This window comes from Monodelphis domestica, chromosome 1 (genome assembly GCF_027887165.1).
Source record: "Monodelphis domestica isolate mMonDom1 chromosome 1, mMonDom1.pri, whole genome shotgun sequence".
NCBI lineage: Eukaryota > Metazoa > Chordata > Mammalia > Didelphimorphia > Didelphidae > Monodelphis > Monodelphis domestica.
This window is the reverse complement of record NC_077227.1, coordinates 146,396,974-146,411,206: the sequence shown is the minus strand read 5'-3', so window position 1 is coordinate 146,411,206 and position 14,233 is coordinate 146,396,974. Positions and strand designations below refer to the sequence as shown.

The following is a 14,233-nucleotide window of genomic DNA, read 5'->3' as shown; positions in this document are numbered from 1 at the left end:
ATGGGGGTTAAGTGATTTGCACAGGGTCACACAGCTAGGAAGTATCTGAGGCCAGATTTGAACCTAGGACCTCCTGTCATTAGGCTAGCTCTCTATCCACTGAGCCACCTAGTTGCCCTCTAGACTTTCAAATACTCTTGATTGTTATATGGAAATATCATTGGTAATGTCACTATTAAAGGGGGCATTTGGAAAATGGATATTTGTATAATGAACATTTGGCTAAAGAGTTTCTTCTGTACTTTACGTTTACTAGTTTATAAATAAAAGATAGTGAGTAGCAAATTTTCCCCAGCCCTTTCTTAGTAGCTCTCCAAGGTAATTCTATAATGATTTGATTTTTCCTCTGTACTTCCCTGTGAGGGGGCACACTATATAGGTATTATCCAAGAATCAAAGAAATGAAAGCAACTAGTCCCATTTCTTCATTTTATAGGTGAGAAAACTGAGGACCAAAGCAATTAAGGAACCTAATCAAGATCATATGAGTAGTTAGTATTAGAATCAAGATTCAAACCATAGTCCTTTAATTCCACACTCAATATTCTTTCCATTGTGCCATGTTTGTCTCTAATCCCTTAGAGAGAGTTAGGCTAATGAAGGTCACTCATACTCATATTCTTCTTCCTTAACTCCCAAGAGTCACTCTTGGAGTATGTTGTGGTCTTAGTATAGACACATTTGTAACATCATACATTTAGAGTTCTAAGAGACTGTAGAAGCCATTGGGTCCTATTTTTTAGTTAAGGAAATCATAAAGGTTGAATGACTTGTCTAGGTCCACATAGTTAACAAAAGTCCTTATTTATCAATCAGTAAAAGTAAGATGTGGAGGAAACTCTGAGAAAGCTTAAGTGACTTGCCCAGGTTAGGTCGCCTATCTAGGATGTGTCTGAGGCAAGATCTGAGCCCAGATCTTCCTGCCTGCAGGTCCAATTCTCTCTTAATTGCTCCATGAGATGTGAGGCTGGAACAGACCTTAGAAATCATGACCACCCTCCTCATTTCACAAATGAAGGAAGTAAGGTGTGCAGAGAGGGCAACCACAGTAACTTGTGTGAGGTCACAAAGGACAGCTAGCAAATAGCAGAGTCAGGTGTTGGCTTTAAAGCCTTTGTTTCCTAACCAGGACCATTTCAGTAGACAGTAGCGTATGGCTTCTCTGACTTCTGAAGCAGATATGTTCTCAGCGTGTAGCTGCCTCCTTGGTGAGGAGGTGCTGCAAATTACAGTTGTTGGTGTCTATAAATTTCCCCTCTGCCATTCCTTAAGTCTAAGAGATGGTGCCCAATTTTGGGGGAAAAAAAAAAAACATGCTTTCTCTATCAGCTCTTGACATACTTTATGTCTGGTGCATTGAATGGTGGCCAGGTGGTTCTGCACTTATTTTCACAACATAAAGAAACTTATTTAGGAAAATGGTTCAGGTAGTGGTGAGAATCACAGTGATTTGATCTGTTAAATCTGACCTTCTGACTGCTAAATCGTTCCCCTCCCACCAGTGTCCTGCATGTTGACAGCATCTGATAAACGCCTCTCCTAGGACCAGTCCTAGTTGTAGGGTGTGAGTGTCCTTAATTGAAGTCAGCTCCACTTTTCTAGGAAGAAACTAACTCTCTTCATTGTTTAGTTCCAGGTCCCTGTGAACCTGAAGATCTCATCGATGGAATCATCTTTGCTGCCAATTACCTGGGGTCTACACAATTGCTCTCGGAACGAAACCCTTCCAAAAATATCAGAATGATGCAGGCCCAAGAGGCAGTCAGCCGTGTCAAGGTAGCCTTGGTCCTTGCATTGGTGTAAGGGGCTAGGTCCCTCGGCAGCTGAGCTCTCCAGGAGTCAGACTAAAATCATGTGGTTTCAAATTGACTTCACGGTGCGGTGAAGTGAGTCTAGTTCTACCCTAGCAGAGTCCCACTTTGCTTCCAAGACCTGATGTGAAAGTGCACTGAAAACCTTAGCCCTCCAGTGAGCTAGACATAAATTATTGCCGAGGTCAGAACAAAGAGTCTTAAGACTAGCAAAGTTCTTTGAGGATTCAAAGGCAGAAAGAATTCAGTCTGCAAGAGGAAAATAGGCAAGCTGCAGAATATGGGAGATTAGTTTCCAGATGAATTCATTTCACTAAGTTGCAGCCTGGAAACATTTTTCTTCTAAAAAAAAGAGGTCATTTTTCAAGCATTCTAGATGCCAAAAATTATTATTGTTTAAAGCCTTAAGTCCTAGTACAATGGTATTTGCCTTGTTTGTTCTATTTAAAGAGCTTACAGATGGAGAGGGAAATTCATTTCATAAAAGAAGTTGGTACTCATAACCCAGATAGGAAATGCTTAGAATTGGCAAGTATAAACTTAGTCCTATGTAAATTTGTGCCTCTGATAGAATCTGGATGACAGCAGTGATATAATTTTGTTACATCATATTTAATGTTAAATGAGACACATGTCACTAAAATCATTACATTCCTCTAAAACTCTTAACTATTGGTCAAAGCTATGTCCTCTTTTCTTGAGGAATTTCTTCTTTCCAAAGACAAACATAAACAAACCCCCACAGATCTGAAATCTGAGGGTCTGGGTTCAAATGCTGATTTTGCTACTAACTAGCTGTATGGACAGATTGGTTTATTACCTATAGGTTCTTAGTTTCCACATCTGTAAAATGAGAGGCTTGGACTACACAATCTTTAATGACACTTCCAATTCTAAATCTATAAATCCCCTATGCTCTGAACCCTATGAAAATCTGTGTTAGGTTGCAGAAAGATCTGAATTTGGAGTCAGATGACCTTAATTTGAATCTTAGTTCTGCTACTTATTCTCATGTATGATCTTGAGTTTTTATCCTTTCTGAGTCTTAATTTCTATGGGTAAAAAAAGGAGGGAGCTTGGTGGCTCAGTGGATAGAGTGCTGAGCCTACAGTCAAAGAAAACCTTAGTTCAAATACAGCCTCAGACACTTACTAGTTGTATGACTCTAGACAATTCATTTAACTCTATCTCCATTTTGTTAATCTATAAAATGAGCTGGAGAAGGAAATGGCAAACCATTCTAGTATCTTTTCTAAGAAAACCCCAAATGGTGTCATGAAGAATTTGAAACAACTGTCAAACAACAAAAAATGAGGGAGCGTTGGTATAGACTGGTGGTGCCAAACTGAAATTGAAATGGGGGTTATTAAATCATACATAAGGACCCCTGTGGGTTCTTTATTGACTTAGTTTAAAAATGTAATATTATCCATGTTTTATTGTATTTTTGTTTGTCTTGTTAAATATCTCCCGATTACATTTTAAGCTGGTTTGGGCTTTACTTGGGCCAATGGCCACATGTTCATTTGACACTTCTGGTCTGGATGACCTCTAAAGTCCTTTCCCTTCTGAAGCCTATAATTCTGAGGTAGGTGGTGTAAAGTATCATTGTCTTACAATTATTAAGTGTTCATTTCAGATCAGAAAACTGAGGCTTACAAAGGTTAAATAACTAGACCATAGTAACCTGGCTAGTTATAGCCAGATCTTAAATACCATTTATTCTGACCCCAAATCCAAATGTTCTTTCTGCTATAATATTCAATTCTGCTAGGTAGTTCAAGGTCTTAACATTGTTTATAAGTGTGAGAGATAGCTGAATATTTTCTGAGTTAGTGGTGCTAAAATAAGCAAATCTTGTTAAGGAATTGCCTTTAGTGTTAATAGAAAACATGCTATTTGAACTCTATCTACACACTAGGTACTATTAATAAAAATGCCTTTAGAAGAGGGGAGGGCTGGAAAAATATAGGCAGATTTTAGACTAAAAAAGTGGATTTTCCCCCTTATTTTCCTTCTTGCCAATAATGAGGGCTATTTTATACTAAAGTTGCTTCCCTTTTGAGCCATATAAAATGAAATGAAATCCTTATGATGCCTAAAGAGTTCTTGCCATGAAAGAGAACTCTTGGTCCTCGTGGACAACATATGATTATACCTGCCACAGGTCACAGATTATGGCCACATGAACAGACCTGCAGAAGTAGATATAGTACCAGCTCCCCTGACTTGCAGTCTTGATCCTCATGTTCCCTGCTAGGTAGCACTACTTTGCCATATGATGTGAAGACACTGCAGTTGCTCTCAGGCTTTATTATATTTAGTGACTCTTGACAATTCAAATCAATTTAGAAAATGTTTCTCAAATGCTTATGGTTCCTAGATTCATACATTCATAGTCCATTGGGGATTGTAAGGGATTTTAAGAGATTATAGTCCAACCCTACTTTTTATTTTTTATTTTTTTTTACAGATGAAAAAATTAGGGCCCAGAGAGGGGAAGTGACTTGCTTGAGGTTGAGTGACTAGTTAGTATCAAAGCTGAAACTTGAACCCAGGAATCCTGTCTCCCAGTGAAATGCTTTTCTTCAAGTGCACCATTTTGTGCAAAGTTATACATAGGACAGTGGGGGATATAGGAAGATAAATTATGTCTAATGTTTGTCCTCAAGGAACTTGCCATCTAGTAGAAGAAGTACACTTATTATAGGGTCTAGGCTATATTTTAAAATTCCATGAATGACTTTTGGTGTCTTTCTTCAATTTGTGTGCACTCTTTGCCCTCAGTACCTCTGTAGTACAGAGAGGGATTCCTAAATATCACTTTGTCACATAGGAAAGAGTTGGGCTTTGTTTTTTTTTTTAATGATGCCCAAGAATTTGGACATGCATTAGAGTAAGAACACTACTAAACAACCATTGTAGTAGGAACAAGCCAGCATTCTTCCAGGGGATAGAAAGGTTCTGAAATGTCCTCCTAACATTTAGCAGACTAGCCCATTAAATGAAGACCCCCCACCCCCAAATCTTACCTGTACAGTTTCAACTTTGAGAAATTAGTTCTTAACTGAGGCAGTAACTTCTGATCTCAAAGTTAGCCCAATCTGTCATGCAAAAGTTTTCCCTTGTCCTTATCATTCCATATATAAACATAAGAGAGTGTCCCAGCTGAATCCAGCTGTTAAGAAACAAACTTGTTAAGGGTTTTTAATGATCAGTTTATCATTTCTGTATCTGTCTATACTTAATCAAAAAGACGACCTATCTTGGTAGGTTTTTTTCCATTTTATGTAGGTTCAGAGCATTTAGCCCACTGGCCCAAAGACTTATACGATATACTATGTGCTGTGTCTTTTTTGTGCCCATCTGTTTTTCTTTTTCTCTTATGTGCTACTCAGAGGATGCAGAAGGCTGCTAAAATCAAGAAAAAAGTGGTGTGTAAAAAAAATGTTTCTCTGGAATACCAGTGTTTGTTTATGTTTTTGTGGCTTGTTCTTTGTGAAGCTGTGCTTTTCCATTAGGAATCCTCATGAAGTGCTAATGCTGAGTCTTCTTTCCTTTTCCCCTTGATTACTTAATTCCAGATTATCAAATGGAGCCACAAAAATGGCTTCATTTCTTTTTCCATTACCTCTTCACTAAAGTAGCTGATCATTGCTTCCTTTCTCTTCTATTTAGTTTTTCAAATGTACCAATACCTGCTTTATCTGAAAAAAAAAAGACTAATTTTATATTTAAATTGTGGTTATACTTCTAGGTGAAGCATTTCATGCTGACAGAGTGATATATTTTACTGTAGCTTAGGCCTAACTATGACATTAATTAAATTATTCTGATATTTAAAGACTCATTAATTTTAATTTACCAAATCAGTACCGTGAACACTCCAATTTGCAATATGCACATATATTTTCACCTAATTAAAAAAGGGTTTGGAATAGGGTCAGCCTAGCTGTCATTTCACAATAGAGATGATATTTAGTAAATTTTTATAAATACAATCATTTACTAAGTTTAGGAGATTTACAGTCATTTTAATATCTATATCACTATACTAAGTATCAAATTTCTTTGATTAGTATTGAAATGCAATTTAAAAAGTTTCTTTTTCCTTTTGTTTTGACACCAATAGAAGCAATATTGTATAATGGATAGAATGGTAGGATTGGATATAAGAACACCTGGGTTCAAATCAAACCTGGATAGGCAAGCATATCAATAGTTCACAAAGTTTTTGGTCTCTGAACTCCATTACACTCTTAAAAATTGTTGAGTTTTTGTTTATGAAGGTCATATCTGTTTATATTTGCTGTATTGGAATTTAAAATATCTCAATATTATCATGAAAATAGTTTTGACTTTATAGATATTGTGGAGGGACCTTGGGTCTCCAGACAACATTTTAAAAACTGCTGGGTTAGTGGAAAAGAATGTTAGATTTGGAGTCACAGGACATGAGTTTGAATCTTGGCATTGCCACTTACAACTATGAGAACTTGACCAAGTCATAAGCTCTTTGAGGCTCAATTTTCTTAAATATAACATGAAGACACAGTCCTAGATGACCACTTAGGTCCTTTGTGCCTCCAAATCAATGATATCCAACTCTGACCATTAAGAACTATGTGACCCAAGAGAAATCAGAACCAAAAATAAATTGGATTTCTGCAATAAATCATAAATGTGTTTTAGAATAGAGCCCTCTATTCTGAAGCTGAAAGAAATCACAAATCTTGTGTTTTGATACCAAGAATATATGCTTGAAATTGATACTCTTTTCTGTAAACCTGGGCATTTGGTAGTTTTCTATAGCCAATACTGATACTTCCATTTTTACCTCAGGGTCTTGACCAATAGCCAGCCTCTGGCTGTTTATTTTCTGTGTTTAGTTCAATGACAACCAAACTGACAAGCCAACTCTGTTTGCATCCCTGTTAAGTAGATATCCCTTTTGGGATTTTAAAGCCATAGCTTTAAGGGTTTAGGTTTGCTAAGCTGGCACTCATAAAGCTATTTATTCCTTCCAAAGTACTACATTAGCCTAAATACGTACTACATTGCCACCAAATCTGGCTTTTGTCCACCCTGCTTTTGCTTCCCAAGGTAAGAGTCAGGGTCTGTGAGTGTAATTTTAGACTTCCCCCTCGTTTTTTCTCTTTGTAAGTCTGAGAATTCTTCATTAATACTTGATTGGTGGACCCAAGTGCTCCCCCCTCTGGTCTCATGAGGGACATTTCCAGACCATATGAGTAGCCTTTTATACCTCCTTTTCAATAATTCAATTTTACAGGAAATATCTTTTGAGTGGCAAATTGCATCATTACATTTCAGTGCATATTCATATATTAAATGAATATTCACTTCCTCATAATACATATTCATATTCACATATAGAACACATGTTTTCTTTTTCAAAAAATCAAATTTTAATGGTGTGCCCTATTTTGAGAGGGTGACCTATATTTGGAATATTATGGTATTTGATAGGTGTTTAACATAAGTTGTTATCAGATGGAAAGTGGTACCCTAGTACTGAATTTGTGATATAAACCATTAGATTTACTATAGGCATGATTAGATAAAAGATATCAGTTGTGTCAAGCTTTCTTAATTATGCTTTTAAGAAAAGATTTTGAAGTAATGTAGCTGAGACTAAATATTTAAAAGTGTAGATATATAGGCCCAATAAAAAATATAATTCTTCCATAGAAAGAGCTTTACAACTTTAGAGCAGCATGGCATCAAAAACCTTTGCCAACTCTCTTCTGTGCTGAACTTTAACTCTCTTAGTTTGAGGTTTAATTAAGCATGTTTAATTGCTTGGTCATTGAAAGAAAAGCTATTAATCTTTTCATGTACTTATCTCTCAGTCCCAGTTTTTTCAGTACCAAGAGAAAGCAATTGGTTTTATTGTTGGGTTATGTAAAATCTCTCATTCCTAATGTCCACTCAGAAACTAGTGATTTTCTCTTTTTCTGGACTCAATTTGTTCCACGTTTCCTCCTCCTTTTCTGATCAATATTTTTTCAGACACTTTCACATTTTTTAAATATACCCATTAAACGTTGAAGCTGCATTTACCTTGCAATTAATTGCTACATCTTGCTTCCAACTCAACTTGTCTCAGCAAGAATTATGATCCAAGTCATTTATTATCTGAGAATATAACTTTTGGAAACATATTTGAATAGACTGTATCAAAGCTTGAGGCTTGTGGTTTTGGTTTTATTTGTTTATAAGCAGAGACATAATGTGGCTTCTTCCCAATTCCACAGAAAATGTACCCTAGAAGGATTTATTTGAATCTGTAACTATAATAATGAGCTAAAAGCACTAGAGTCCTGTAGTTGAGGGAAAGATAGCACACTGCGGTTTTTTTCTTTCAGGACAGCAGGAAAACAAAATTACATCATCATAATATGAGATCTCCAAGTATCTCTGAATTCTTAGGGTATAGCCAGCAGGGAAAATGTGTTTTAGTCACACACTGGGAAGGATGAAGTCAAACCTCTATGATATTGTGCAATTGGGAAGCACAGTACCACTAGCTTTTCAATGACCAGAGAGAATTACTTAACTCAATAGGCTTACTAGTTAAGCACATTTTTCTGTTTCCACTGTATTGAAGTAATTGGGATTCCTACTGATTTAAAACCAATTAAAACACTTTCCTGGTTTAAGCATGCCTGGAGTAGGACATTCAGGTACTGAAAAAGGTCAGCTTAATTGTAACTCAGTACCGTGTCAGTTGGGCCAATAATAAGAGCATACCATGACTTTAAAAAAGCAGCCATCTAACTTTTCAACATTTATACTATTTGCTTTTATTAATAACTATACAAAATATTTCCCAGGTATTGTGGGAAGATGGAAGAGTCATATAACATGAATAGTCAGTTGTTTCAGTCGTTATTTTGAAATTTAAGGTTGATGAAGTGCTTTCCTCACAACAGCTATACAAGGTAGGAAGTAGAAACTTATTATTTTGAATGAGGAATCTGAAGATTAGAAAGGATAAAGGGTTTGTCAAGACACATTCTGTTAAATATTTAACAACTGGGTCACTGAAAAAAAATGCCCTCATGATACCCTAAGTTAACATTTTTAAGTTTAATCTTCATTATTAACATTTTCTCCATCCATTAATTTAGACAATCAACTAAACAATAAACAATAAATCAAGCTCCAATTTATAGTGTTTGGCAGGTTTGAAGCTGTAAATGCTCCCTAGGAAAATGTAAAAATCTACTGTTGTGAGCTGGTTAGAGCTGGTTCCAGCATACTCCTTTACTTGTCCCTGGTCACATGGCAAGTGCATGCCAGTGCTGGGATTTGAACCTAGAACTTCTGATCCAAGTCCTGCTCTCTTTTGTTATGTAATGTTGCCTCTTCATTGGTCTTTATATAATATAATAGTATTAGAGCTGGAGGAGACTTTTGAAATGTCTAGTTTAATTATCCTCCAAAGAAGAAGGAACTGAGGCAGAGAAGTTAAATCTATTCATGATCACATTGCAAGGGGAAAAAATCATAGTATTTTAGAATAGTTTAGCTTCTACTTTGGGGAAAAGATAAGCTAATGTGGCAGGAAGGCAAATATGATTAAGAATATTTAACTCCAGAGAAAACTTTGTTATTTTAATCTTCTTTGAAAATATATTCTACTTATGAGTGATAAATTGTAATAAAAATTAAATTGACCAGCAAAGTCTATACTAAGTCTATACTATATAGTTTGTGCTAGTTGTAGAAAATATAGAAAACTTTAGAAAAGTCATCAATTAGGAATCAAGCCATGAGGTGGATTTTAAACTATTGAATCAATCTCTGTGATTGATAATGATCCAAGCCAAGCAATGATAATGCACATGTGCTTGCACACATGCATGCACACACACACACATGCCCTAATAGCCTCATTGGTTGTTTGTAGCTCATTGTCTATATGGGTTGCTGCATATACAAAAGGAATATTTGAAAGCATTTCTCCCCAAAGGCTTTCCTGTTTTTTGAATGTTGTTCAGAATTGTATTTGTTTCTCCTTTGCACTTCCAAATTGCACAAATAAAACTCAAACTCCCTGAAATTGTTTTTTAAGGCTGAGCTTTCTAGGTGCTTACATTTGAGCAATTTAGATATGTAGTACCCCTTCCATCCCAATTCTGTCTTCCTAAAAGTGATTAGTTAAGTCATTATAGGCAATTAAACGTTGCTTTTTTTTTAACAAGTATTTTCTTTTCTTAGAGTTCTGAAGGAGACTCCCAGACTTTGACTGAAGTGGATCTCTTCATCTCCACTCAGAGGATTAAGGTTTTAAATGCAGACACACAGGTTAGTGCTTGACAATTTGATATATAATTATTCATAAATTGTAGGGGATAGAAAACTAATTGTAATTGTCTAAAAAACTTTCTATTAGGTGTTTTTGGTAAAAATATTTTCCTTTGACACAGATGACCTTATACTTGAGGATCATCAGCAAGTGCCAATTTTAGAAGGTGTTATCTGTTTGGAAATGGGAGAATTTCCTTTGTAATAAAAGTCTAATACCCAGAAACCCTAAATGTTTGAGAAACTAAAAGGTCCTCTGGAAAGGAGCAAGAACTGAGTTGGAAATCATGCAGTTATCTTAACTGACCTTTCATTATTCCAGAATGCCTTTCATGACTTCTTTAAAAAAAAGAATAATTTCAAGAAATCTAATTTTATTAATGTCTGTATAAAATGATGATAACCACAGCTCATATTTACATAGCACTTTAAGGCATAAAAAGGACTTTCTTCATAGAAACCCTCTGATAGTACAAAATAGGTTTTATCTCTGTTTTAGAGCTAAAAAAACTAAGGATGAAAGACAATTTGTCCAGGATTATATAGTTTAGAAAAGGACAGAGCAAGGTTTCAGATTCAAGACTTCTGATTCCAAGTCCAGAGATCCTCTATGATACTATTTCTCATTGTATTTAAGAAGAATCTAGATATATTAACTATTGCTTAATTACACTACTCTGATAAAATGGAGAGGTTATTTATTGAATTGTTTTGGGATCAAGCTGATTCTGCTACTCATTGTTGCTATATAGCTTTGAGTAAACTATATGCCTTCTTTCATTTTCTTTATCAATAAAATAAAGAGATAGGACTAGATGGATTTCCAAGTCCTTTTCTAACTCTAAATAATATGATTTCTCTCCATTATAAGTTTATAATCCCCAAGTAAAGGCATTTTAGTTCTAAAATTTAGTTTAGGTCTCCAGTCACCCTAAAGCAAAAACACTTAATTTTACAGAGGTATGAACCAAGAGCCAAAGTTGATGGCAAAGCTAAGATCATCATAAATAACATATATACCCCTTACTATATGCCAGATGCTGTTAAGTGCTTTATAATTATTTTATTCAATCGTCACAACAACCTCGGGAGGTAGGTTATTACCCCTATTTTACAGATGAGGAAACTGAGGCAAATAGAAGTTAAGTGACTTATTCAGTGTGACATAGCTAAGGCCAAATTTGAACTCAAATCTTGCTCACTCCAAACCTAGTGCTCTATTCACCATGTCACCTCATTTCAGATCTCTTGATTTGTATGTCAATTTGACATTGAACTGGTGACAACATTAGGCTTGGTTTTTTTTTTGGCATTTCTCTGAAAATATTTTCAGAAAAAAATTTTATTGAAGCTTCGTAAAAGGAACATATTTTCTTTATAATCTTTATTTTGTATTCAGAAAATACTGTCTGATTAAATCCTGTGGCCTTAGAACTCTGGATCAGGTCCAGACACATTTTTTTTAAAGATTTTCATAGATATTTCAGAATTGGCTGGAATTGAGACTTTGAATACTAAGGTTGCTTCAGGACACAGATGTCATATGCTTAAAAACCCAAAATATTTCCCCAGTCAGTTGGTCCATTCTTACATTGATTTTCTTTTCGTCTTGTGGTAGTTCTAGAGAGCTATCTTTGTAGAAAATAAACGTTTACTCTATTAGCCAGATATGAATTCCAGTTGCTATTAACTTGAAAGGTAGAAGAGCAAAGTTAGAAACCTCATTTGAACTGAGAAATTGAGAAAGGAAAACAATAGCTCTTAGAACATTTTTATTAGTTCCTCTTAGGAAAAGTGTTATGTCTTCTAAACTTGCAGGCACAGATAGAGGCTGTCACCAGACAAATCTGATTACATAATGTTTCTACTTTTTCCATCCTATAGATATAGATTGCCTTTTTCATTTTAATTCTCTACTGTTACTTTACCCTGTGGCCTATGCTCTGATTTTCTTGTTGAATATACCAAATTTGAAATACCACAAATATAATATATACAGTATCAAATAACAAAATGCCAAAACAATTGATTGAGAAATGAAAACTATGTTTAATCTTCTAGTTGAATAAACAAGTAGCAATACTGATAGCTTGTTGGTGCTGCTTTTCTCTCCTCCTCCTCTCTTTTCATTTTTGGCGGAACTGGTGGGTTTTGTCCATTTTCTCTTTGATCTAATTTAGTGTTTGGCCTAGTAATTCTAGTTATTCCATGGAATTTACATAATTGAGACAGAGATATTTATCTTCTATATGTAGATTGTAGGGAAAATCTTTTAGAATCTTGACTTATACTGTCTTTACCTGTATCATTTAGCTATTGATTGGCAATAAAGTTTTCTGAATGTTGAATTTTTTTTAAGGAGTAAAGGCAATTTTCATAGGGAGATTCCTCATGTCTTAGGAAAGGCATGATTCTGAATTCCAATGCTAAAAGCATAGATCTAGTTAGCAAAGCCCATTACAAGCTCCCTAAGGATTACTATGAATTTGTTCCAGTAGCTCATCATCCATCTTCACATCAGAGCTCTCTCGACACAATTATCCCAGTACATGTGTTGACAGCTTAGTTTCACAGAGTTTTAGTTTAGTTTTCTTTTACAAGAGTACTTCTTGCCTCCATTTGAAGTTGAGTCTGACTGCATGTTAATGATAGAAAATTAACACTTTTTGCAGAGAAGTTACCTCTATTTACTTTATTCCTTACAAACACACTTTTTATTTTCTCTTCTGAGCAGAACAGAAGAAAAACATCTTTTATACACCTGATGTGATACACATCACACATACACACACATACACACACATATTTTAAGTGTTCCATTTTTCTATCCTGGACCTGTTCACTACTCCTTTGGCAGTCTGATGGTCATCCACAACTCAAAGTATCCATCAATCTCATCCTCATTCAGTAGGCAGGAATTATATAGGCTTGTGCTACCCTGCCCAATACCCATCATTGTGTTTTTGACTACTAACAGATAAATTCTTTATCTGCCCACTACAAACATCAGGACTAAATTGATTCTTTTATTTATTTGATTAATTGGTGCTCTTTGGCCCTTGAGAATGCCTGTCCAATTCAGAATATGAAATCATTTCCATTTTTAGTGTCGGTAAGCAGATGGCTGGAATCTTAACCCAGTATCTCTAAATTTAACTGGCTGAGGATGAAGGAGTTGAGGGTTAATGAGGATAGCTCTAAGTGGACCTCCAGCTCTTCTTTCCTTTGATGCTCCTTTATGACTGCTTTTTCCCAGTGGATTTTTTTCACTGCAGAGCAAAAGAGGAATCATTGTTCTCTTTAATGGGATAAAAAAGCTGATGGTGAAATTGATTCTCTTTTTCAGGGGTGCCATAAATATAAACTTCTATGAGCAGCCCTCCTCTCTCTATTTTCCCATTGTGGGGGGTAAATTTCTTCCAAATAGTCTTATGTTCACCAATGTGCTTATATGTTTCTGACTGATCATATTTCTGAGAGGGTAAAGTGTTTTGACATAATTCTTGGCTTTTGATATTTCTTGACTGATACAGCATCTGAGGGGTGCCAGATTCATTGCTTTATAATGGTTTCCAATTCTGTAAAACAGGTTTCTCTCCCTCTGAGTTCTATTGCTACAAGTCAGGCAGGGCTGTATATAATGAAGACTACTGGTGTGCATATGACTTCTGTGTGTGTGTGCATGCGTGTGCATGCATTTATTTTCTGTGTATATATATGGTTTAAGAATTCCATTATCTTCCTAGAAACGGGGGAAGAGTATTTGTAGTCAGTATAACAGTTCAACTTTGAGAGTAGGCATTTCTATTATTTTCCTCTGGCTCTTGCCTCCTCATCATTCTTTTTGAATATATGTGGTAAGTGACAATGATCATTTCCTTCTAGGTTATACAGTGGAGAATATTGAAAAGTGGCTTATCCTGCAGTGCTTGAGACTCTGTCAGGAAGTGTCCATTATAGAGCAGATTTGCCTGCAGAGAGGAATTTTACAGAATTATGGAGGAGAAAACCTGAAACTTTTTTAGCTTTTGTTTTCATGCTTCACTTGCAATGAATTTTCTGCTAACCACTGAACATTCAATTCTGGGACT

The 14,233-nt window shown here is 35.6% G+C and overlaps 1 protein-coding gene across 15 annotated transcripts in view; it reads left to right on the top strand.

Moving 5' to 3' along the window:
• Positions 1-14,233, top strand: part of APBA2 (amyloid beta precursor protein binding family A member 2) — a 360,332-nt gene that overhangs the window by 270,277 nt on the left and 75,822 nt on the right. For 9 of the 15 annotated variants that reach the window (XM_056807712.1, XM_056807715.1, XM_056807711.1 and 6 more), the window contains 3 exons: positions 1,631-1,776; positions 5,210-5,245; positions 10,056-10,142. In XM_056807712.1, the coding sequence (XP_056663690.1) occupies positions 1,631-1,776; positions 5,210-5,245; positions 10,056-10,142 (269 nt within the window). The remainder of the gene's footprint in view (positions 1-1,630; positions 1,777-5,209; positions 5,246-10,055; positions 10,143-14,233) is intronic. The other 6 variants (XM_056807743.1, XM_056807735.1, XM_056807755.1 and 3 more) reach the window with 1 other exon arrangement.